The 25,548-nt window shown below is 38.6% G+C and overlaps 1 protein-coding gene across 3 annotated transcripts in view; it reads left to right on the top strand.

The window, feature by feature from the left end:
- Positions 1–25,449, top strand: part of RAB3GAP2 (RAB3 GTPase activating non-catalytic protein subunit 2) — a 43,427-nt gene extending 17,978 nt beyond the window's left edge. For all 3 annotated transcript variants that reach the window (XM_066316221.1, XM_066316220.1, XM_066316222.1), the window contains 27 exons: positions 865–963; positions 1,784–1,932; positions 2,877–2,956; positions 3,065–3,154; positions 3,623–3,762; positions 4,404–4,620; positions 4,912–5,055; positions 5,312–5,394; positions 5,708–5,772; positions 6,159–6,249; positions 8,489–8,616; positions 9,318–9,531; positions 11,788–11,885; positions 12,457–12,562; positions 13,478–13,638; positions 15,304–15,520; positions 15,886–16,059; positions 16,178–16,284; positions 17,280–17,346; positions 17,991–18,061; positions 19,173–19,208; positions 19,774–19,848; positions 20,075–20,293; positions 22,155–22,244; positions 22,338–22,556; positions 23,193–23,351; positions 23,612–25,449. In XM_066316221.1, the coding sequence (XP_066172318.1) occupies positions 865–963; positions 1,784–1,932; positions 2,877–2,956; positions 3,065–3,154; positions 3,623–3,762; positions 4,404–4,620; positions 4,912–5,055; positions 5,312–5,394; positions 5,708–5,772; positions 6,159–6,249; positions 8,489–8,616; positions 9,318–9,531; positions 11,788–11,885; positions 12,457–12,562; positions 13,478–13,638; positions 15,304–15,520; positions 15,886–16,059; positions 16,178–16,284; positions 17,280–17,346; positions 17,991–18,061; positions 19,173–19,208; positions 19,774–19,848; positions 20,075–20,293; positions 22,155–22,244; positions 22,338–22,556; positions 23,193–23,351; positions 23,612–23,758 (3,446 nt within the window). In that variant the 3' untranslated portion in view covers positions 23,759–25,449. The remainder of the gene's footprint in view (positions 1–864; positions 964–1,783; positions 1,933–2,876; positions 2,957–3,064; positions 3,155–3,622; positions 3,763–4,403; positions 4,621–4,911; positions 5,056–5,311; positions 5,395–5,707; positions 5,773–6,158; positions 6,250–8,488; positions 8,617–9,317; positions 9,532–11,787; positions 11,886–12,456; positions 12,563–13,477; positions 13,639–15,303; positions 15,521–15,885; positions 16,060–16,177; positions 16,285–17,279; positions 17,347–17,990; positions 18,062–19,172; positions 19,209–19,773; positions 19,849–20,074; positions 20,294–22,154; positions 22,245–22,337; positions 22,557–23,192; positions 23,352–23,611) is intronic.
- Positions 25,450–25,548: the final 99 nt, after the last annotated feature.

The following is a 25,548-nucleotide window of genomic DNA, read 5'->3' as shown; positions in this document are numbered from 1 at the left end:
AAGCCACTGCATACTGCTAAAGTGTTTCCTAGCATGTCCCTGTCAGTGGAATGTTCTTCTTCTGAATAAAGACTTTATGGGAGGTGGTAATGCTGAGAGGATGGCAGTGGTGGTCACTTTGTGTTCATGTCTAAGAGCTTTTCATACCTTTTTTGATTGTGCAGACTTTGATCCGGTTCCTTTAGTATGGTGCCTGTTCATACTCCAATTTGCAAACAAGCTCAGTTTCCAGTTGGGAAACAAGTTTCAGTTTCCAGGGGGTAGAGGAGAGTTATGTGACAGTACTGTGTGATAGATGGCACAAGGATGGTGTTAAGAAGGACTTAAAGCCTGTTGCAATATCTGCAGCTGTATCTTCCCTCATTCTTAATCATCTATTTGGGGTAATAGATATTTTGAAATGTAGGTATTTTGAAATGAAAGTGTCACTCACTGGTTTAGTCTTACCACTCTTCTTACCTCCCACTGTTACATATTTAGTGAGTGTGCTGACTTAGCAAGTACTTAGGTGGAGAAGTTTCCACTTAAACATGCCCAAAGCACAGAAATCAATTGTAGTACCTTTTAAAAATTGTACAGAATATTATACCACAATAGCTAGCAAATACACTATTTGCAAGTACAAAATGTATTTATGATGGAATATCATGTGCAGGTCTATTCAGTTCACATTTTAAAATGCTTCAATTTGATGATGGTAAGTATTTCGAAAGGTCATTTTAACATATGTTTCAATGCATGTTAACTTAAAACTGGGTTATTTTGTGGCTTCAGATTGCATCAGAGTTTTTTTTCCCCTCTCTGTTATGCTATTCCTTTGTCCTAGACTCAGTAGAAATTTTTTTGTGCTTTGACTTTTGTCAGCTGCAGCATCTGGCAATGAGAATGTTCAGCCTCCACCATTAGCTTATAAGAAATGGGGTTTGCAAGATGTGGATACGATTGTTGACCATGCTAGTATTGGTAAGCATTTCTGTTTAATTTCAAGTATTTTTAAAAATGAAATTAATGTTTTTGTGCAGTTAATTTTGAGAGCACTTAATGATACTGGTTGGATAGAAATACGTAGTGGGAGAAGGCTGTTACAGTGAATGATCTCATTAACCACTGTCAAAAATATATTTTATTTTCTTCTCTAGTCTGACTGAGTCTTCTCTCTTACAGCTGTAACTGTCTTGTTCTTTGTTGCTTGGTAAGAAATAGCTGAGAGAGACCAGATCAGATGCAGTTATTTCCATTTCTGTCAGGTGAAAGAACTGTCTGGCAGGCAGGTTAAGACTGATGTGGGTCTTTCCTGAGTCTAGCACATAAGGAAAATTGAATTTAAGATGGTTTCCTTTCCAAAAAGGACAAATTGACTCATAGTCTGCCAAAGACTTTACCCTTCAGGAATTTGCAGAAACCTCAGTTCTTGTTGGATGGGCATATCTGAGGGACAGTAAGCTTAGTTTTCTCTTCCATCCTTTCTACAAAAGCAGCTAAGAGGTCAGAAGGCTGCTCTCAAGGCAGGTGAAGTGAGTTTGGTACATGTATTTTTGCTGCTGAACTCTGCTGAATTTTTTTTTTTCTTCCCAACAAACCAGATGTGCTTTATAATTAACCCAAGTCCATTAAGTTATTTCTGCCGTGTTGTTTGGCATTTCTGTGGTTAAAGCTATTTCTCTTCCCTTCCCCCTGAATGCTGGCTGGTCAGTCAAGAAGGCAGAAATATATTTATGCTTTTAGAGCAATTGCATGCCTCTGTTCTGAATGTGTAAGACATTCACTTTAATGTTTTTGTTAGGCATCATGACACTGTGTCCTTTTGATCAAATGAAGACTGCCTCCAATATAGGAGGATATAATGCAGCTATAAAAAACAGTCCACCTGCCATGTCCCAGTATGTTACTGTTGGAGCCAATCCTTTCACTGGGTTCTTTTTTGCCCTGGAGGTATGTACTACAAAGCTGACTTGCTGAAACTTTGAATAATTAATCTTCCTTTTTTTTCTGTATGAGTGTTTCTGAAGTGTTCTTGTCTTCTTTTTATGTTGACATTTCCCCTTTTTGATCTTCTGGAACTGAAATGACTTGGAGTGAATGTGATAGTAGTGTCTGGCATGGGTTTCTGCTGATGAGAAATTTTATTTTCTATCGTAAATTGATTGTGATAAGTATTTTTTTTTCAAATATGTTAATTTATTGCCAACTAATGTTTTTTAAAAATTATGTTGGTATTGTGTAAACATGCATCCTATGGCTTTTTGGAGGTCTTTGGCCTTTGATATTGTACACATGACCTGAGTACATTGTAGTGATACCTTGTAGGAGAAAACTGCAATTTGTGCTTAACTGTAGCATATTTACATCATCTTCTGTTGTATGGGAGGAAAAGGATGTCAGTCTAGCTGTGTCTGTACATTCAGACCCTACATGTGTGTTGTCCTTACCAGAATCAAAAGTTCATTGAAAATGCTAGAATTGGAATTTTGGTTTTTGTACTTGCTTTCCAATAGGTTTGTGAAAAAACTGTTTATGCTGATATTTGCAAGGATGCCAACACCACACAGCAGCCATCTCTCTGTGATAGATCATACACAGGGTTTTTGTAACTTCTGTTGCAGACAAACATACTGAGCTACCAGTGACTTGCAGGAGGATTTTGAAATGGTAAAGATGTCAGAATGGCTTTTCTGGGGGCAGTAAATTAAAATTTTGCAGTCTTAAAGCTATGCTTTCTGAGCTGGAAGTCCATAGGAGACCTGAAAAACTATTCTGCAGTTGAGTTCAGTGTAAGAACTATTTCTTGGTTTTCTAAAGTCTTTGTTCCTTCATTTCACGGTGGTTCACAGCTGACTATTTCTTGACTTTCTAAACACTTTATTCCTGTATTTCAGGGTAGCTCACAGCCACTGTTGTCTCATGTTGCCTTAGCAGTTGCAAGCAAACTGACTTCAGCATTATTTAATGCTGCTAGGTAATAAAATTTTTAAAAAAATTTTTTTTTTTTTTTTAGTAGTAGCTGCATAGTATTTTGGGTATTTTTAGGACCATTTGTGTAATTCTTATGTTCTTCTGTTGCAAGTGGCTGGCTTGGTTGGAAGAGTAAACATGAAGAAGAACCTGTCCAAAAACAGAAACCAAAAGTGGAACCTGCAACCCCATTGGCAGTGAGGTAAGTTGGTTTTTTTTTTTCACTGTCATTTGCTTTTGATGTCTTGTGTTTTTAATTATTTAAATTATTTTGAAAGGTGTATAATGGATGAACACATAGCTTTACGCAGTAATGGTAGTTTGTAAGTCATTTGTTTTAAGCTTTGTTTCATTTCAGTTGATTGTTCTGGACAAATAATTACTCATCTTTCCCTTCCAGTGTGTGGGTTCATTGTTACTGTACAGTCATTGCTTGACAGTGCAATCACTTACCCTGCTTTCTGAACTTTGCTTTTTCAGTAGGACTTAGGCAGAGCTATGATATATCTTGGTAGACAGAAGAAGAATTTTTTTCATGATTTGCTTTTAATTTTACCCATTACCTTCTGTTACCTTAAAAAAAAAGAAATCTTAATCCTTGGGAGAAAACCTGACTATTTCTGAAGAAAAGGATGTGTCTGATGGCTTTGCTTCGTTATTATTTTTTTAGGTTTGGACTTCCCGACTCCCGGCGCCATGGTGAAAGGATTTGTCTTTCCCCATGTAACACCTTGGCAGCAGTGACAGATGAATTCGGGAGGGTTATTTTGCTGGATGTTACAAGAGGACTCGCAGTTCGCATGTGGAAAGGTATGGCAGTGGTATTAGAATAGCAAATAATATTCTTCAAAATGCTGGGGCCTCTTATGTTCAGACTTCGAATTCCAAGAGTTCTAGTACATTGCTTCATTACAAACCTAAGTCAGGTGTACTATAAAATTCGTAAGGGTATTGTTGTAAATCCCTAGAATATTTGTTGGCCTACAGTTACAATATGGTCTATTGACTTTGTATTTTTTTGGAAGAGCTTTAGCTCTATTCTCCAACATTCTTTCTCTTGATAAGCTCTAGTACACTCTTTAATTCTGCTGAGAAGGTAAACTTTGAAAAATCAGTTAGAAGACATACAGCTTGTTAGAGTCTCATTTCATCATGATGGCTGTTCAACAAGGGACTCCTCAATTTCTTGCATTGGTAGACTATCCAGGGTACTGACCCAATGAGTTTGGGGGTATTTGTATCTTCTTCAGAAGAATTTGCTCCTCCCCAGAGCTCTGCCAAAGGCTGCATTTGGCCACTCTCTGGATGAGCCCTGTTCAGTTCAATGGACCACAGTTCTTTACAGGAGTCAGGAGTTGCACAATTTGAAACAAATCTTAAGATTACAGCTTGATGCACTAATCCTGTATTAATTTCTGCACACTAATGACCTTCTGTCTTCTCTTACAAAGGGTACCGTGATGCAGAAGTTGGTTGGATACAGACTGTAGAGGACCTTCAGGAGAGGGAAACTGAGAAGATGGATTCCTCTCCTTTTGGAAATGCACAGGGTCCAAGCAGAGTAGCTCAGTTCCTTGTGATCTATGCTCCAAGAAGAGGCATTCTGGAAGTGTGGAGCACGCAGCAAGGACCTCGGGTTGGAGCCTTCAATGTGGGGAAGTACTGCAGGTAAGAAACAGGTAGCAGGTAGGCCTGCTGGCTGTGCTGCTGCAATAAAGTGGTGTGTGGCTATGCCAGGGCTAAAAGTTCCAGTGGTGCTGGCAAGCACTTCTCTGCAGCCCAGTGTTTCCACTGAATGCAGCTTGTTGTTCTAGAGGTGAGGACTTTTTCATATTTCATCACTCGTCTTTTCTGAAAAAGGTGTTTGGCAGTTCTTAAACCTTAGCTTCATATAACTCGTTGCCTCTTTGTTTGTGGACAGGGAAGGTTGCTAATTTTGGCATTTTTTTAAAATTTCAGATTGTTGTATCCTGGTTATAAAATAATGGGTCTAAACAATGTGACCAGTCAGGGATGGCAGCCTCAGACTTACCAGATCTGCCTTGTTGATCCAGTCTCTGGAAGTGTAAAAACTGTCCATGTACCTTTCCATTTATCACTGAGGTAAGGACTTTTAATGCTCTATAAAAGTAAATTAATTTCATTATTGTTTTTGGAAACAGTTTAAGACAGCAATTTGGTGTTTGTTTTCAAGCTGGATAGTACTCTGTAATAGTCTCATTGGTTTGTGTGGATTGACATGATATTCATTATTGGGATGTTATCTTAAAGTAGCATAAATAATTTAAAAAATACAGTTTTATTGAATCATTGCTTTTAATTCTGCTCACTCATACAAGTAAAAATTCTTTTCCTTCAGTGATAAAAAGAGTGAACGAGCAAAGGATATGCATCTAGTGAAGAAGTTAAATGCTTTACTCAAAGCTAAAACCTCAGATCCAGGTAGGTTCCCTTGTATAATTTCTAAAGATGGTGTTATCAAGGAATTCTTGGATTATCTGTGTTGCAAGTGTGCAACCATAGATATGATTGTGGTGCATTCTGACAGCTGTATGTGCTATGAACTATGATCTTTTAAGTAGCTTGGGGTTTCTTTTATTTTATTTCATTTTTCTCAAGCTTATTTTGGGAGTTATGCAAGTGTCCTCATCTTTGTCATGAATTCATATGCACCTTGGCTGTGGTGCAGGTTGACTTACTCTTCAGAAGACATTTGAGAAATAGGAGTTGAAATTGTGATTGTCTTTGTTTGCAGATTTAATTGAAGCTGAAGCAAAGGAATTAATACTTGATATCAAATATCCTGCTACAAAAAAACAGGTGAACATTTACAGTATACTTTAATATTAGGAAAAAAGGACTGCATTATTAGAGTGCTAAATCTTTCAAAATAAGTTTATTTTTTCCTAGAATTACTTGAAGCAAATAGTTTAGCTATTTAGGGTTTCTGTGTGGTTTTTTCTGGGTAGTTTTTTACAGCATATTGACTAGAATTAACTTTGGCTTGTGACTTCCTCAAGGCATTGCCTATGAATAATAAAAAGAGATAAGACCTTTCTGTAGGAACAAATTATTCCACAAGTATATGTGGAGGTGAAATACAGATGAAAAATCATGGTCAAAGCTGTGCTATTGTTGGCTTAACTTGCATAATTTTACAATGAGATTAAGTGAATGTTTAATTCTCTTGAATATCTGCTTAACAGGCTTTGGAAAGTATATTGACAAGTGAACGTGTGCCACTTGCATCTCTCACAAACATCACTCAGACATTAGTGGATAATTTAAAAAAACAGGGTAGGTGGATATTTATTTTGCAAATATGGAGAGGCATTTGCACTTTGCAGTGCTGTGAAAATATTGTAGAAATGTTCTGTTCCACAGGAAGACCACACTTGGCCTGCTTAGTTTTGGTGCTAGGTATCACAGGATTTTGCTTTTCCATGTCTTTCTTTCATGCAGACTGCAAATAGCTTGCTAGTAAGTATGCTTTGCTATGCTTGCTGTGTGCCTAGTAACTTGTAATTTTATTTTTAAAAAACCCCAACAAACCAAACAATAACTGGTCTGGGTACTTCATCCTGAAAAGCTTTCCTTTGGAAAGAAGTTTCATAGGCTTTTGCCTGTAGATGTTTTAATTCATTCTTTCTCCAAAGAAGGCAGAGTGAGGATGTGGTATGATCTGTGAAATTTAATGTGCTTGAAGCATAAAATCCTTATCACTGAGAATCTGAGCTGTGACCACATCTAGTCTCTCTCTTTTTTTTTTTTTTTTTTTTTTTTTTCTTTTTTTTTTTTTTTTTTCTTTTTTTTTTCTTTTTTTGTAAACTTTGCTGGAGTTTACCAAATATTTCATGTTTTGGTAGAGATTTCAGAGCTTATGTCAGGAACTGTCATTGCCAATTCAAAATCTCATTGCTGGAATTTTGCAAGATTGTTTCTTTGAAGTAATACATTCATATCTTTGTAAATTGTGCAAACTTTGCTTGTGCTTGACCCATTTTAGACACCCAGCTGGGTGTTGAGAATTAGAGTGGAGAACTATGTGCCTGCCACTTCCTTTGCATGTGCTGGAATTTCTCAGCGACAGAAGTCTGCTGCTTTGTTGTTGTTGTTTCTATCACTGGATTCATACTGCCCTGTTAGAAGATGAGACTTGAGCAGTAGCAGTTGAGAAGTCCCTGCCACTGTTGTTTGCAAGTGCTGAATAAACCATTTGTCCAGTAGAAAGTCTGTGGCCCTTCTCCTGCCTCAGTGAGAATGTGACAACACATATTTGTAGTTTCAAATGCTTGAGAAGAAATCTCTCCTTCATTTCTACCAGTGGTGGTTTTTTTAAATGGTTTTCTTGAAGTACATAGATGAGAAGTACATAGAAGGAGACCTTCACATGAAGAACATGCAGTTCTCTACCTTATTTTGACTTGGCATTTTAAATCACCAGTATTATCCATTTCTGTTCAAACTCATAAAACATGCAAAGGAAAGCAGAAATGTGACTTAATTCTGAAGAGAAGTTGGCAGAGCAGTATATTTCCTAAGGTTTGTTTGTTGTGCATTTTTCGTCAGTGATCTCTTGTCAAACAGCATTATTTCCCCACAGTCACAATGTTTCTCACAAAATTTCCCACCACACACAAGAGCAAACTTGACTGATGTTCCAGCCGTCTAATTTCACAGGAGTAGTGTTATATTCCTCCACTTCTGTCTAGTAGGTAAAATATAATGTGAAGCAGATCCTGGGCTCTGCCAATGCTGTGGTTGGGAATTCAAGGTCAGCTGGTTCTGTGACATGCTTTCTGTGTTTTTCTCTTTTTTTGGTGGGACTTTAGTAGCGACGTATCAAAAGTATTTAAGGGTTTGTAAGTGAAAATCATGTTTAGGAGCAGCTTCAGCTGAAAATGATTTATTCATAGGAATCTTTTGTATAGAAAGGTTATTTTAGGGTCTTCTAAAAAAACTTTCTTTAAAGACTAATAAGTTGGAATAAAAGCATTTTCTTGGACATGTTTGTGTTAGTTTCCTATATAGTTTGCCTTAATTGTTCCTGGAATTTGAACCTTAATAGATAAGTGAAATTTCTGAGACTAATGTTGCAAAATTACAGAAGGCAGTGTCTTGCTGAGATGAAGTTTAATTCATGTCAATAGTTATCAAGATGAGAGGAGTATGCTTAAAGTGTTGTCAGAATGAATAAAATATTACAGTTTGTTATTCTTGATGAAAGAAAATAGGAACTGTATTTCAATTTTTGACAGTCTCTGGCTTGTCCTTAAACCAGGAGAAGACAAAAGATTTGTCTTTGTTCAATTCCACATTTTGTCAACCTCCAGCTTTAAAACAAGCCTGATACCTGTCTTTAATACCTCTTGTAAAAATAATTCTTATTTTGTGCTGCTCTGAATTGAATGTAATCATTGCAAACAGTAGTGCATAAAAAAATTGCAGTGAGTTTCAGAAATCTTTCAGTGTGTGTGTGTGTTTCACTGTTCCAGGCTACATATTCAAGTTCAAATGCAGTTTTATTTCTCCTCAGAGCTGGAGTGTGTGGATGAAGGACTGCTGCAGTTCTGTGCAAACAAGTTAAAGCTGTTACATCTTTATGAACTGGTTAGCAAACTAAATTCCCAGAGCATACAGAAAGAGACTTCACCTTCAGATAATGTGAGTAAATTCAAAATTCAGCTGTCTTCTAAATTCAAGTGATGATTTAAGCATAAAAATATGTTTTCAAAGCCTCAGACAAAGTAAGTAGGCAAGCAAGTTACCCATTTTTGTGACCTTCAGCTTTTAATGAAGTAATTGTTTATAATACCTTCCCTCCAGCCTCATACTGGTAATTCATCTATCTAATATTCTTTAGGAGACACATAAAGTTGAGATAGAAGTGAAAATAAACCACAATCTCCTGTTTTCAGTCCTTTATTCAAAGTATTTAGCATGTTCTTAACTTTGGTTTTGGAGGGATATTTTGGGACCTGTAGAAGTTAAAAATTTTGATACTTGCATAGCAGCATCATTTGTCTTACTTTTGCTATAATTTGTAAAGCTGCTTATATATTTACAAAACCATACTGGCATTTTATAGGCTTGTTTTACTTGATGGATGATTGTTATGCCATGGGCAGAATCTAAAAATGGGAAATGCACCTGTTCTGGTCCTTAAAAAGGAAGCTGGACAGGCGCTTCATGTGAGCAGTGTGAATAACTGATTTGGAGATTATTTTGGCCCTTAAAGACATTTTTAGTGTTCAAAATTGAATATTTTGACTTTTCTGACTTTTTAAATTTTAACTAAGCTTTGAAAACCATCTGCTTGTATAAGTCTTGTGAGATGAGAATTTTTTTTTTCATTTTGTTTTAAGGACTTGGCTAAACTGCTTCGTCTTGAAGAAAAAGATTTTCATAGGCTTGAAACTTTACTGGAGAATTACAAGAAAGAAAATACTCAAACTACCACTCAGCTGACTGATGAGAAGGGTGACATGTTGTCTGTGAAAATGTTCTTGGAATATCTGGAATATGAAAAGGATGTGATTACTGTAAGAAATATGGAAAATGAAGAATATGTGGCTTTAGGTAAGAGCTGTTGAGCTCTGTCAAAGACTGATTTTAATCTAAGATGGTATAAATATTTTAGCCTTAACTTGAGGGCCTTAGCAACCAATCTTGCCTTGAAGTAGTATGTAACTGCTCGTTTTAGACTATTACCTTTAGCTGGAGGACAATTCTTTACACCACAATGAATATTAATACAAGTTAACTGCATCTGTGGATACAATTACCCCAAAGCCATGTAACCACTGCTCATTCATATATTAACACCACTAAATCGGGCAGTGGTAACTGGGTAGTTCACAGAGCAGCTGTACCGTGCTGTTCTTTTCATGGTCACAGCACCTTCAGAGTTAATGGCAGACCCACTTTAACCTCAGAGACAGGGGAGCTGACCAGAAGCAGCACAAGGCAAGGTGAGGCAACAAGAACCCCTAATTTGTGGAGCTGAGATTTTCAACAAGATCCCTCTAAAGTGTCCATTGACTTCATTTAGTCCATGGCTCTGGGCTCCATCTGTCATAGCTGTCCTCTGGGGCAGGAGAGGGGGTGTGTGATGTTGGGTTGTTGCATGCTGAAACCATTTCCAGTTCCGTCACTGCTGTGCTTGTCATGTTATAACATCACTGCTTGTCATGTTATAGCGTCACTGCAGCTTGCCAGCTTCATCAAAATTAAATTGTTAATAATCTGGGTAATTTTTATTGTAATATCGATATGGCACATAGCATCCATAGTAGTGATGCCATACCGTATTATATAGCAATTAACATACAGTTAAAGTCATTGGCTGTTCTCACCCAGAATCAAACTCCCTTGACTCCCCCAAGTGCATCCAGGTCCTTTAGCAAAAGCAGTTTGACAAATGGGTTTGCTTTTGCCTCAGGCAGGAATAACAAACTCTGTTCCCCAGCATGTTTTTATCCCTTTCTCTTGTAGAGTAGAGGTATGATTGGGCAGGAGTGGTTTGATTGGCAGATCCCATGGTGCTGACCAACCAAGTGACCTCAGCTGCCCCTGTATCCCAATGTCTGAATGTCCCAGCACCCACTGTATTCCATGTAGCCTTGGAAAGTCCGTTGCATCTTTCAGTCTTTCCAAAGGCTGGCTTCACCCTGTTCTCTGCAGTCTGGATCAGTCCTCTTCCCTGGGTGATGTGTAATGTATTCCTTAAAGGGATTCCTTCCCTTCACATCTGGGAGGAGCTGCCTCTAGAGGCTGAGGATTCGTGCCTCTTTTCCCATTCTGTTGTCAATGCCCTCTTCCCTAGAAAGGGATCCCAGCTCTTTGGCTTCCTTACCCTCTCATTTCAGGTTACTGGCCCTGTTATCCTAGCATAAGAACAGCTCAATGACAGCATACTCACCTGGATTTTGGCTAAAATCTTCGTGGATATCTCACAACTCCCTCAGGGATAGGGATTTTTTGATTACGTTGCTTAAAATCCTGTCTCTTCCTTCCTGAGTAGTTACCCTGCTGGTCCTGCTTTGGAGTAGCCTGCCTCATCCTCCTTCTGTTCCTCCTATTGAGTGAGCTGACTTCCACTTCCAGTATTTATTCTTGTGTGGCGTTGTCAGTGATTCAGTGTCAGGTTGGTTCTCTAGCTCAGCCACAGTGCTGGTTGCTGGGCTCGGAGTAGCCACAGTGCCTGTCACTGCCATCAGATCCAGAGGCCTTCTCTTCCCTTTGTCTCTACCGAGCAGTGTTGAGCAGAAGGAGTGTTGTTCGGCTGGAGAAGCGGGAGGTGGAGGAAGGCATTTCCCTTGAAGAACAAAGGTGTAATTGCCAATCGTTCCCACTGCACGGCACCCGAGGGCCGAGCCCAAAACCACATCAGTGTCACGACAGGGATCTGATCGTGCTGTGAGCCAGTTACACTGAGTGTGATAACCCGAACCAAACCCCCGGGGGTGACAGAGCACAGCAGGGAATGTTTACAGCAATTTACACACCACTTCACACAGTGATGGTAGCAAATCCAGCAGCATTGTGACCACCAGCTATTAAAGTAATCTAATGAATACTTATGACAAATTTGTTTTAACATGCTCTGGTCAGATCTGTCATTATCTCAACCCTCTGTGCCCCTTGTTTGGCATCAGAAAAGACTATTGTGGTTTAACCTGGGAAGGAGGTAAACACCAGGTGATCTTGAATATAACTTGTTCTTTTGTGTTGCACTCACTGGGACCTGATCAATAGGTTCCCTTTTGTCTAAGTGTAAGGAGAGGGATTGTGGTTTTAGATACCATTCATAATGTCAACTAATTCTTGTTTCAGGCAGCTTTTTCTTCTGGAAATGTTTATGTGGGGAGAGTTCCACAGAGGAAATGTGCCATGCTTTGGAATCAGCAGGTTTTAGCCCACAAACCTTGTTGGTAAGATGTTTATGACTTACTTCAAAACTTTGATTTGGTATTTTGAAAACAATCTTGAAAAAAGATTGAAAGGAGAATTCCTGCATGTTGACCTTTGGATTACTGCTGTATTCAGGCTGTATTCAAATACCCCCATACTCAGTTCTTTAGTTGGTCATATTTGCATTTCCCAATTAAGAGATATCAAAGAAAAAGAATAAGAAAATATTCTAGTAGAAAATGTGGATGTTCTAGTGGTAATGTCTAGAATATTCATTAAGGATGACAAGTGTTGTAAAATTTTCAACTGTAGTATTAAGAACTCGTAATGTTTGCCAAGTTGAGCTTTCAAAAGTGAGTTTTCTAGAATATCTTCCTAATTAAGTGTACTGATTGTATTATATAATTTCAATATCTGTCATTGAGTGCATTGCATGTATATTTTTAAGTTGTGAAGTTAATACAGCGGTTCATGGATATAACATTTTTACTTTCTGACACAACTTGTTTGAGGATCTGTTTGCATTAGGTGTGTTGCAATATTAGACTTCCATTTTACTGTTTCAATTCCATATTCTCTTTTTTTTTACAGTCACTCCTTCTCAATTTATGGCTTTCCAAGGAAAAAGATATTCTAGAGAAACCAGATTCTGTCAGTTGCCTTCACACTATGCTATCACTTCTGAGCAAAATGAAAGGTGAGACATGCATTTAAAATACTTGAAGGCAAGTGTTGTTATTATTAGAAATTTGCTACTCTGACTAACCTCTATTATCACTTTGGGCCTTCCCCCATCACAAATTATGCAGCAGAACTTAATGCTGCGTGTTCGTGGACTAACTAATCATGCCATGTTTTCACTCTCACTCTACACTAAGTTGACAACTCCTATTTGGCACCAGAATATGGCTGTCCAGCTCACTTCCCTTACATTTCTTGAATGTATAATCACATCTCTTTAATTTGTGCTAATTGGCTCTCAGACATACTTTACTTCACTGTTACTTTAGCTGCATTTGTAACTTAAGTACTCTGTAAAGTCAGTTTGCTGTGATTTGACGTAGGCTGTACGTATGTTGTACATATGAATAAGTGCCAATTCTCCTACCTCACATACAGCTGCCCTGGATAAATCTGTGCTAGATTCCTTTTTTGTCTACTTCACCACAGAGCAGCATTATCAGCTTGAAACGGGAAGCACAAATAAGCTACTGCTGCTGTCTGGGTAAATTAATGCTGCTGAACACAAGGTAGCCTGAAGGGAGACAGCTTGAGTGTGTTGAATACGTGTGGCATCTTGAAATCACAAATGAATCTGTCTGCATTGTGAAGTGTAACATCCTTAGATCTTTTAAGCGTGCAGCAGATTTGCTACCTAGTGATTCAGATCTATTATCTGCTACAAATGAGTTTTGAGAATGAGTAATTCACATTCTGTTTTAAACTTGAGTTGCAATCCAGAACCTATGTGCTAAATATCTGGAAAATGGTCACGTAGAGCCATCAGAAATTGCTCTTCACGGACAATCCGTGTTGACAAGTGCTGGTTCCGGGGATGGTTGCTCCTGCCCAGTGACCCGAGCTGAGTTTCCCCGTCTCCCCTTGCCTGCAGTCGCTATAGATGAGTCGTGGGACACGCAGTCCGTGTCGCCCTGGTGGCAGCAGATGCGCACGGCCTGTGTCCAGTCGGAGAACAACGCGGCTGCCCTGCTGTCGGCTCACGTGGGGCACTCTGTAACCGCGCACATCATCGACAGCGTCACCCAGAAGAAGGTAACTCACCCCGCACCTCCCCTTCTCTCCTGGTTACTGTATCGCTTCCGTGCACCTCTCCTGTTGACACCAACATCCTCAGCGTTTGTCCTCATTCCAGCCCGGGCACAAGCAGGATGTTCTGCAGGCCTGAAAATTGCGCTCAGTTTGAAGAACGTTATGCTGAGATTAATTAATGATATGTCAGCATTATTTATTAAATGTATTTAAATATGGAAACTGTACATTGAGTTTCTCTCTTGATAGCAAATGATGTTGATAAACTCTTAAGTCTACACGCTTTCCTCATAAATTTTAGAAGTCCACTGAACTTTGGATGGTAAACCTATTTTAACACAGTTGCAATCATTTTTTTTTTTAAGTATACCGTTGAATTTTTGTAGTACCTATGTTACTGTCCCTTCTTAGCATGATAGATGCTTGGTTTTCTTGGCAGTAAATACCGTTGCCAAGTTGTGATTATGGCTGTGAAACTGCACACAGCATTGCAATTCAACATGGAAGACATTATTCCATCTCCAAATAGCCCCAGGCAGATGTGTCTGAGCGGATTAGGTGGGATTTAGGTGATGTTCAGTCTTGTAAATGGAACCAGAGCATGGTTTGGCTTGGAAGACACTTTAAAGATGGTCTCATTTCAGCCCCTGCTGCCATTGAGCAGGAGCACTTCCAGTTAGACCAGGTTGCTGAAGGGCATCCTTATCCTGGCCTTCAACACTTCCAGGGAAGGGGCATCCACAACTTCCCTGGGCAACCTGTGCCTGCTGCCCTAAGAGTAAAGAATTTCTTCCTAATAGCCAATCTAAACCTCCTTATTTGTCTTTAAAGCTATTCCGCCTTGTCCTATCACTACCTGCCCGTGTAAAAAGTCCCTTTCCCACAGACCCCTTTTAGGTACTGGAAGGCTGCAGTAAGGGCACCCTGGAGCCTTTTCTCCTTCTGGCTGAGCAATCCCAACTCTCTCAGCCTGTCTTCATAGGAGAGGTGCTCCAGCCCCCTAATCGTGTCTGCCTTATAAATTTTAACTAGAGCACTAGGAAGTGTTTTAGTATTTTGCACGCTCAACTATTGCAGTTCTGTTTATCAAAACTGTCAGTGTTATAAAATAGAGATGTTATGTTGCAACATACTATCCTTTACCTGCATTGCCCTCTTTGTCCCTTTTTTTCTATCCTGCTTTAAAAAAAAAAGGAATAGATTTATTTCCTTCAGAATTCCCCTTCCATAAATCCATGTATCTTCCCCCTGCTTTTTTTCCCCCTACCAATCTGGAAAGATTCTTGGACTTCCTGGCAGGGATTTGCTGATAGACAGGAGAATTATCAAAATAATGCACAGAACTGCCATGTGGTGTGATCCAGTATTTCTGGGTACATGATATATATATTTAGCTAAATACAAACTTAAAAAAGGGACTGTAAGATGTTCCTTCAGGTCCTTTTATTTCCTTTAGGTTTTTATTTAAAGATCTGTGTGACTTGTGAGCAGTGTGGAATATTAATTGATCTTTGCATAATACTTAATGCATACTTTGAAGTTAATTATTCTTTAAAATGCAGTAGCTCTTGGGATGTAGCTTTGAATTTTAATGCTATGCATTTTTTATGAACAAAATTGTGGTGTTTTAAAATGAACAGACTTAAACCAGTTCATATCTTCTGTTAGTTTTCCCAAATAATTGTAGGTTCAGACACAGAATCCTGGGAAGCACTTTCCCTTGATACTGAGTATTGGAAACTTCTGCTAAAACAGTTAGAGGATTGCCTGATACTTCAAACACTACTGCACAGCAAAGTGACCAAAAGGACAAAAAGAGTTTCATCACTCCAGACTGAGCCTTTGAGCAGACTGTCTGTTAAGAAATTGCTTGAAGCTGGAAAAGGTACATTTTTTTTTTTCTTGGAGAGGTTGTTGATTTTTTTCTAATAGACTTCTGAGCCATCATTACCTATTTAATGATGTACTCTGCACTGGAAATTGTTTTGCTGGATACTATTCTTAATTTAAAAACCAATGCAAATCATGTAGAAGAGTGCTTTAAAATTGTTAAAAGCTATAACTTTTGTAAAGACTGCATTGTAAGCTTCTGATCAGTTGATTAGGAAATTTTTTAATTGGTAGAGTTACCCATATATAATTAAAGGTAGTAGTTAAAACTCCTGTCTTGTCTCTTGCCCTTTGCTTGTGACCCATAAATAATCTGCAATACATTGACTCTACTTCATACTTTTCTTTTCAACATCCTAGGAGGTATTGCTGACACTGTAGCAAAGTGGGTTTTTAGGCAAGGCTTCAGTCCGATTATACTGAATGTGGCCCAGTACAAAAACAATACAGACAGTACTGAAGAATCTGTAGAAATGCATAATAATCTCTTTCTTGAGGAAACAGAAGCAGCTACAGGCTTGGAAAGAATCCTAGGTAAGAAAATAATGTGAATTTTTAAAATTATAAAAGTCTGCAGAGACTGTTGTTGGGAAGTAGCAGAAATTTTAGTGGGAAGAGGTCTGTCTTGTAACTCCAGATTTTTGTTTTCTAGAGCTGCTGCAAGTAGCATATCAGCAATTTCCTTGTAGTCTTGAAGCAGATGTACTCCATGCACATTGCTCTTGGGAATGTGTAGTGCAGTGGAATAAGGACACAGAGGTAAGAAAATGTCCTTTGCAGGGAATAATGGTTAAGCTAAATTTGATAGAAGCAGCTTCACAAGTTTCTGGTAGTTCATCAAAACATCAATTAATAATTAGACTGACTTTGAAAGCAGTTACTAGGTGCAATTTTTCTGTGATAAGTGGCAAGTGGAAATTGAATTGAGAAAATCAGAGCATGTCCTGAGGCTGAATGGCACCTCACAAGGCCAGGACTGTATGTTTCAAAGGTATCAGATACTGGGAGTGTGGAAACTGGGTTCAGTTTGAAAAAGGCTTTTGGCTGTTTTTACTGCAGATACAAAACAGTTTCAGTACTCCAAAATAGAGGCATTGTTTTCTCTCTTCTAAGTATGCTTGAACAAATCATAGAATACTAAGTTTTTTAGACTAGAACCCATTCGATTGTGGAACGAGGGATTTCATAATGTCTCAGATTCCCTGGCCACTGCTGGGAGTTGTCATAAGAAAGAAAAAAAATACTTTTTTTTCTCTCCTGTCCTATAGTTTCTCTAGTGGAAGATGTTGCCCTAGGTTCAGATGATGTTAAAAGTTAAATTAACACTCCTTAGACCTGTACATAACTTGATGTAGAATAGAAGGTTCCTCTGAGACTGTTGAAAACTTACTCTATCATAGCAAAAATATGGTAAGAATTACTATTTCTATCAAAAATGGATTTTGTATTTGAAAAATGACTGTAGTCAGTGGAGGTGCCTTTCAGCAAAGAGTATGTTAGCCGTACTTACACTAAAAAGCCCTGAAACTACTGTTGGTTTCATGATGACTGAAACAAAGCTTGCCATGCACATGTGTGTTTGTCTGGTACTGGTAGAGAAGATAGCAACAGCAGAATAACTTACAAGTTTTATAACTGTCAAAGTAGAGGCTTTAAGATAATCCACCTGTGCCCTTTAAGAATTAGTAATTTACATTTAAAGCAAGCTTTGAATAATATATTAACTTTTACTTTCATTTCTTTTTTTCCATAAGGAAGCATGTTTTCTCAATAGGTCTATAGATCATCTAAAATGCATCATTAATGCTCACATTCAGCATGGTAAGTACAAAGCTCTTAGTAAAAATTGTCTTTGTTGAAACTGGTAAAACAGAATGGATGTTTATTGACTAAAATAAATGAATGCTGTTCACAATAGTGATGGCTATTTTGTCTTAAAACTACCAAACCACCCCAAAACTTTCCGCTGGTAGCCATGCTTTTCTCTCTTCCATGGTGAAATTGAGTTTCCATCACAACTGTGAAATAAGTTAGTTAGATAATGTTAATGTGTTTAACCTAAAGCATTTCTAAAATAAAATTGTTCTGAAATTATTTTTTCTTGTATTTAAATAGTAGAACATCAATTGCAGTCCATTACTTTTCATGCATTTTTTGATACTCTGTTTCAATGGAGGTGATGAACTTTTTCTATTTTGTAGACTCTTTGTATCTGCAAATAAGGTGCTCTCTTGATGTGTACTTAAAATGTTTAACCCAGTCTGCATAATACAATATTTTTAACAAGTTACTAGTTGCACTTATGACTCTATTTGATCACCAGTGTAGTCCCCTCCTCTTAGAGAAATCTAAACTCCAAGTATAAAGCAGTGAGGATAACTCATAATTCCTTCATGTTTTGTTCACCATCTGGTAAGATCCCTTTTCTGTTCACCTGGAATTTTACAAGTCTGTAACTGTTCTAGGTATTGCTCTGATGATGTGGAATACATTCATAGTAAAAAGGCTTTCTTCTGCCACATATCTTATGGACAAGGTGAGTGCAGTGTCTTGAGGCTGCTTTTGTTACTAACTGAAAAGTGAAATCAGTATTTATAAACAATTTCTTCCTGTTTTTTTGTTCTAAAAAGTATTTGGAATATCTTTGATTTAACATTTGATTTAACAATGGTGCAAATCACCATTGTTTCTTTGGCTTATTATGTAGCTAACTTTTGGAAGTGATGATGGAATGTATTTTAAAATATCAGAGCTTTTGGATGATTAACTAGAGGCAACTGATCAACACTGGGTGATGTGTTCTGAAGGCTTAAGTGTAGTTTTAGCTTGTTGCAGCTAAATAAGAAATATTTGTGATCCAGTTTGAAACTATCTATGTGTGCATATATAAAATTTTGTTAGAAAACAATAAATATCTTAAAGTGCCTGTGCCTGTTTTCTGGTAAGCTATTATCAAGGATCTACTACAAGTCCAGATTTCATATGCATGAACTCTTATTCTGCAAAATACAGAGGATTTTGGGGATGTTGAGCACTTTTAATTATTCCTACTATTGTAAATTAGCTTTTGTTCTAGTATGCAGCCTGTCTGCTTTGAGTTGGAGCAGTCTTTTGTCCCTGCTAAGCTTCAGGTTTTTTCATGCTTATAACTATGCAGTGGGGCTGTTTACTGGAAGACAGTTCAGGAAGAATGCTCCTAAAAAGTGGATAATGACTTAATGAGTAAAACTCCAGCACAAAACCTGCGAAAATTTGCTCTCCTGTCTTCTTTTCCTTCTCCTTTGTTCCTCTCATTTTCTTGTCTAGTTCTCTAAGAACTGTAGAGTATCCTCTGTAGAGTGAGGGCCTTGGGGCCTTATTTCTAATCCTAGAAGGCTTTAAGAAGGATGAACTAAATATGGGCATCACTGATGTTCATTCCTTTACAATCTGTATCAAGTCTTTTGTTGAAAGCAAAACATGCAATGTGCTGCATCATGTAGCTGTAATTGAGCTATTTTCACATTTTATACTGGGAAAATAGTAATGAAAGGTTAAAATGGGGATAATCATTAAAATGTGATTAAAATTATCATTATGATATCAGATATCATAATGAATATTATTTAGTTGTAACACATTTTACCCTTTTTTTTTTGTAAAATCAGGTTGGAAAAGCTCCGAAGGACAGATTATGCAGAAGGGCAAGTAATACTACTTTTGTCTGAGTGGGAAGAAATAATTAGAAATGCCTTAAATGTAATACTGGTTTGTGATTTATTTTTGCAAGTTAAAAAAAAAATTGAAAATGTAGCCCTAGAGAAAATGTAACAAATTTTAAGAAATATAAATTAATTTTTCTCTGGAAAAGTGGATTAGAATAGTAGCATAAGTTCAAATATTATAGACGGTGGGCTTGAGACTATAAGATGACACATTACTATTGGTTTCATGCATAATGTCATTAGTTAAAACTTTAGGGAAGACAACTGATATTATCAGAAAATTAAATTTTCTAGATGGGATTACTTGATTCAGTCTTCATTGGAGATATACAGTATTGTAAATGGCTACATTTACTTTATTACAAATTTTCCTGTTAATTCTCTGTTGTATGTCAGTATTTGTTTATATTTAAATATAACAGGTTAAGAAACTGAGCTGAACTATGTATTTTATGTCAACAACTGTCTTCTCAAACATAAAGAGCTAATAAAAACCTGTTTCAATTCCAGCTGAAACAATTTAAATCTTACTGTTTGTTACCAGGACGTAGGGATGAGTGATACAGCAATGACAGCTTTTCTTGGCGGCTGTTCAGAACTTCTGCAAACTTTGCTAGAGGTAAATTTCTATTTTTCCAGTTGAAAGTAAGGAACTGATGGGTTAAAAATCTATTTTTGGAGTCTGTGGTTTTTCCTAATTTCTGTACTATTCAGTTCAGACAAACATTAATGATACTCCAAACAGCAAGAAGTTTTCTTTTTAATTTCAGTGCAGAGCAGTTGTGGCTGAAGGCTCTGCAGAGCAGGAGGCATTCAGTGTGTGACTGCTGTGTGTTGCTTGGCAGGCAGACGTGAGCAGTGACGAGATGCAGGCCCCTGTGCTGGACACTGAGGACGCCTGGGTGTCAGTGGAGGGCCCGGTGTCCATCGTGGAGCTGGCCCTGGAGCAGAAGCGAGTCCACTACCCGCTGGTGGAGCACCAGTTCGTGCTCTGCACCCTCCTCTACGCCATCATGAGGCTCTCCCTCAAGGGGGTCAAGCCACTGTCACTGTTTGACAGCAAGGTACAGCTTTGAAAGCACTTAAAGAAATGTTGCTTTAATTAATTGTCTTGGTTTGGGAATGCAGGTGTCTGCCAGGGAAAACTGGAGTTTTCACTGGAATGGAGAATGTAAACCCCCTCCCTCCAAATTATTATATTTTTGCAATTAAGGGCTTTCAGGGAAAGATGTGCAAATAGGAATAATTGTTCTTTACTAGGAATATTAAGAATACAAATGTAGTAGTACAAAAAAACCCTAAAAACAAGCAGACAAACAAAAAAATCCTAGAAACCCTGACAGAGTCAGAAATACAACCTGACACCCTGTTGGTTAGGGTGTTGGAAGCAGTCCAACAGTCCAAAGTAAATCCTCCTGGAGTGACAGGTGGGGTTCTGTTGGAGTAGGGATGGTCCTGTAGAAAAAAGGGTCCAGTGATGGTGAGATGGGTCCAGTCTTCCTCTGGGAATTCAGTGGAAAACCAGAATACCTGGTGTTCCTGGGCCTCAGTTTTTATCTAGGTAGGAACAGTTGGCTCCCCCCACGGGGTGGAGCATCTCACAATGGGATGATGTAATTGTATCAGTCATGTGGTGAGCCTTAATTCCCCATTACCAGAAGATATCCTCCAGAGGGTGGACAATTTGTGGAAGAGGTAAAGGAACACTGCCCCACCTGGTTTTAACAGCTGGCCCATTATCAGAAGGCATCTGCCCCTTTCCCTTGGAGTTATGAGGAATGGGCTCTATCTTCCTGACTGGTTTCAACAGATGGAAAAATAGAATAAACATTTTTTTTCTGTTACATAACATGAGACATTAATACTCCCTTCCTCTTGGTACCTGGGATATTTGCTGGCTTTCACACTTGAAACAGTTCCTGCATGATTTTATGAAGGTCTTTAGTCCACTGTGGTGCATTAACAAAATTGTCACCAGAATTCAGGCAAAGACCCAAACTTGGTGAGTTTCCTTAGTAATAAAAGATTTGTAATGACCTCAGATGCATGATCAGCTCTTTAATTATTAGCTGGCCTGAAAATACTGCATGGTCAGAACACTGGATGACAGGTTTTTCTGGTTGCTTTGAGAAGTGCCAGACCAGTGAAAACATAAATATTTAAAGGTCAGAAATGTTGTTAATGTCACTGTTGTATCCATTATTGCTGATGATTATTCCAAAATTCCCAGCACCTAAAAAAAATTAACAATTTTTCATTTAACTCATATAAACCACTTTAAAAACTCACTGCATTTAAAATGCAGTGTATTACAGAGCTTAATCCTGATACCAGAAATTGAGCTTTCCTCCTCCTATCATAACCACACTTCAGTTCTGAGAGATTTTAAACACAAATTCTGGTGTAAAGTGTGGTTTAATTCCTGCTGTGGTGAAAATAATTTAGTGCTGTAACACTGTTCAGATTTTTTCTACATGATTTACTGTAGAAATTCTACATGAATTTTATAAGTGCAGAATATTATTTTCTTTTTGATATAGACTCGTATCTGCAAGTTCTCATCAAGCATTTGAATCTCATTTGACCTGTGGAAAAATGCTAAAATTCCATTGGTTTGGTTTTTTGGGGTTTTTTTTGTTTATCTGTTACCAGAAAGCATTATACTACCTTTTTTCATTTAAGAGTGCATATGATGTCTTGAGTAAATTCAGATCCTATTCCTGTGCCTCCATTCTTTTACATTCAACGGTTAGCCATTCTCCTTTTGCCTTCACTTACTCAAGGTCTCCATTTGCTCTGTGAGCAAAATAGAAGATGCAGAACAAAATAAATTGAAGAAATAAGTGGGCTGCTTAGTATTGGATCAGAGTGGATTAGTTGTATTGCCCTGTTTCCCTGAGGCCTGTCTTTGGTTCTCAATTTTAGGGTAAAAATGCATTTTTCAAAGACCTTACATCAATTCAGCTGCTGCCTAGCGGGGATATGGATCCAGAAGTGTTAACTGCACGACAGCAGGTAGGCAGAAGTTTTGTAAGTTTTGTACTGAAAGTTCTTAAACTTCTAAAGTTACAGATGATCCTGAAGTAACTTGTGATTTTTGCTTTGAAGTTCTTGCTCAAAGTTGTGAGTGCAGCGGTTCAGACACTGTGTTCATCACAGAAGGACAGAGAAGTCTCAGAAGAGGAATATTTTCCTTTTGAAAAGGGGAAGAATTGGCCAACTTTGGCTGCAGACCTGGCTCAATATCTTCAGATCTCTGAGGATCTGGTCAGAAGGCATTATGTCTGTGAACTTTACAGTTATGGGATGGATCATCTGGGTGAAGAGGTAAGAACAGGCTTGTAATGTTTTACAACACTGTCATGTGTTCTGCTAAGATTACTTTTCACTTACTTAAGATGCCTGGAAGGGTTAGGCAAAATTTATCAAGCTCAAAAAATCCCCAGGCTGAAAAGTCAGAGACTATAAAATAAAGTCTCAGGACTAATAATTACCTTTCTTTTTCCATTTTCCCAGTAAGATTTGTCTATTGCAACTAGTGGAAACACGACAGGGAGTTACAATACTGGTATAACTAGCAAGGCCTTTTTAATTTTATTGTATTTGATAATTTCAGGAATTGGCTTCTTTTGCCTGTAGTGTCTTTTGTGAAAGAAAAAAAATAGGAGGAAAAAACCCCTTCCCTTCCTTGAGAGGAGGTTATGTTGCTGGACTGTAAGACAAATCTTGTGCTCCTGGTAATTAATCACTGTCAAGTACAGAGTAATTCTCTGCTTTGTGGTGCTCTGAAGCTCCTAATACTGTGCCTTGTTACAGTAACACAAAACACAAGAAACAGTCCCAAAGACTATCCGTCCTTTTAGTACCAAGAACTTTCTTTTGTTACAGCTGTTCAGGCCTCCAGCTAAGTGAGCTGTGTCACACTGAAACTGTTTCTAGTCCCTCCTGTTTCTCTGCTTTCAGGCCTTCCTGCAGGTGGCCGACAAAGAAGTGCTGGCCTCCCAGCTGCTCATGCTGGCCGGGCAGAGGCTGGCCTTCGCTCTGCTCCACGGACAGATCAAGGACGGCATGGAATTCCTCTCCAGGCTTCCTCCAACACTGAGCACTTGGCTCAAAGCTATGGTAAGTTTAACTCCAGTTTGGAAAACAGGTTGGTTTTCTGAGGCTTCTGTTCACCAAGCCAGAGATTACATCTCAGTGGCCTGTTCTTACTCAGGAAAATAGGATTTCCCCCTCGCCATGGTTTCATATAGGGTAAAGCAGTTTCACGGGTCAAAGCATCACTTTGATTGTGTTTATAAACATTAGCAATCTGTCTTATAAAGGTTCTGGAGGGCTCACCTGTGAAGTGTCTGAGATGCTGAGTTTGTTGTTTCCCACAGGACGCCCAGGAAGTGCAGAACACGGAAGTGCCGCTCGCAGCCACGGCCAGGCTGGTGAGCAAGGTGCTGGAGCACCTGCCCGAGAACCACGGGCAGTACAGCCTGGCCCTCAACCTCATCGAGGCTGTCGAGGCCATCCCGGCCTGAGCGCCGCAGGGCAGGGCACAGAGCCTCAGCTTAAGGGGAGGATAATGCCATGGGGCTCTGCCTAAGATACAGAAAGAACAATGCTCCCCATCCCAGAATTTCAGAAGGTAAATTTAAATTGGAGTATATTTTAAATTCTGCACTAGTAAGAATATGTTTAGTTTCTAGTACACTTGTCAGTATCTGAACTGCTTTGTTATTTATTTCTGAATTGAGTGCTTTATGCAGTTGTTTAAATTGGGTATATTTGACAGTTTTAGTCTCTCAACACAGTCACATCTTGTGAAATTCTGTATTTCATGCTGGCAGTAACTGCTACACTTTCAATGTTCCATGTATGATTTGTTTTCCAAAAGCAACTTTAGAATTAGACCCAAGAAGAACTTCAGTCTCTGAAGTTACCATGTAAAGCCAATCCTGCTTTTTCTGAAGCTCAGGCTGGTGTTGGGCACACGCCTTGTAACTGCATTATGTGACAATGCCAGTGGCACTCGATGTAGGATGAAATATGCTGGGGTCTTATGCAATGGGAGAACAGCCTGGGAAGGAGAACCCAAATCTCCCAACCTGAGTATGGACTTTTAGTCCAGCTCTTCCTGTGCTGGGCTTCAGCTACAACTGGATTTACATCCCTCTCCATTATTATTAAGCTCTGCTGAGTTTAAGTAGGTCAAGGAATGTCTTACTGTAAGATTGTTCCTCCATCTTATCACTGTAGGAGATGTAGTATGCTGTGAATCTCTGCAAATGTTAACTTGTAGTTAAAAATGCTCAAAAATTATCCAACTTCTCTGAAGATTGATAGTACTGAGTACTTTAGCCTTAAAACCCCCACTTTATTGATGGTACCTACAGGGAATCCTATAGTGAGGATCTTCACTATTGGAATGGTGTTGAACATGGTTATCTGGCATTGGTGACTCATGTTCACTCCTTGTCTGAAGGAAGCCAGCAGAGAAAAAATGAAACTGGTGTAAATTTCTTGTCTTTGTCAGCTGAAATCACCACCTCCATCCTGTAACCTGCTCCTCCTGCATTATATGTAAGAAACATTTGTAATATTCTGCCTTGCTGGAGACAGAATTTAGAATTGAGTCTTATCTTTCTGAAGTATGTGCTGCTGTCATTGAAGGGTTTGACTTCCCCACAAAAAGGCAATGCAGGTGGCTTGCTCCACACAGCCTCGTCCATCTGTTCTGCAGCCCCAGTTCCTCGTCACTGCATTCCAAGGCAGCTGGTAAAGATTCTTTCTTTGATACTGAACATTTGACATCCTACAGAGCAAAGAATAGTCAGAATTCCTGTAAAAATCCCTGGTCTATGTTCTATTGTACTTCTCTACTGACTTCCATAACTGAGGTTAAAACAGCTGTAAAGGAGAAATGGAAGAGGCAATATTGTACAGGTGCCATGACCACCTTGCCTGACAGCACCTCACACTTCTGCAGAAATGAGTGAGCTTGAGATCATGGAACCCAAGGAAAGTCAAGTGTTCCTTAGCTGCATTACATTCCTCTATCATGGTACACCTGTGTAAAGGAATTTACTGTAACTGAGTATCATGTCAGAGCTGACACACTACACCAATCAAACCTGTAATGTATTGTAAGTAATACTCTGTATATAGTGCTATTTTGTGTTTAATTTGCTGTGGATTTGTGTAAATTGATTAAATAAAATTTGAGGTTTCATTGTGCCTTTTCCCTCCTTTTAGGGAATGGTGGTCACCGCTTTCTCTTCTGTTCTGGGGTCATGCTGAACTACCAGCTGCCAGTATAAAAATTAAACAA

The sequence above is a fragment of the Sylvia atricapilla genome, chromosome 3 (genome assembly GCF_009819655.1).
Source record: "Sylvia atricapilla isolate bSylAtr1 chromosome 3, bSylAtr1.pri, whole genome shotgun sequence".
Taxonomy (NCBI): Eukaryota; Metazoa; Chordata; class Aves; order Passeriformes; family Sylviidae; genus Sylvia; species Sylvia atricapilla.
Note: the sequence above shows the minus strand (reverse complement) of the source record. Positions and strands in the feature narration are given on the sequence as shown.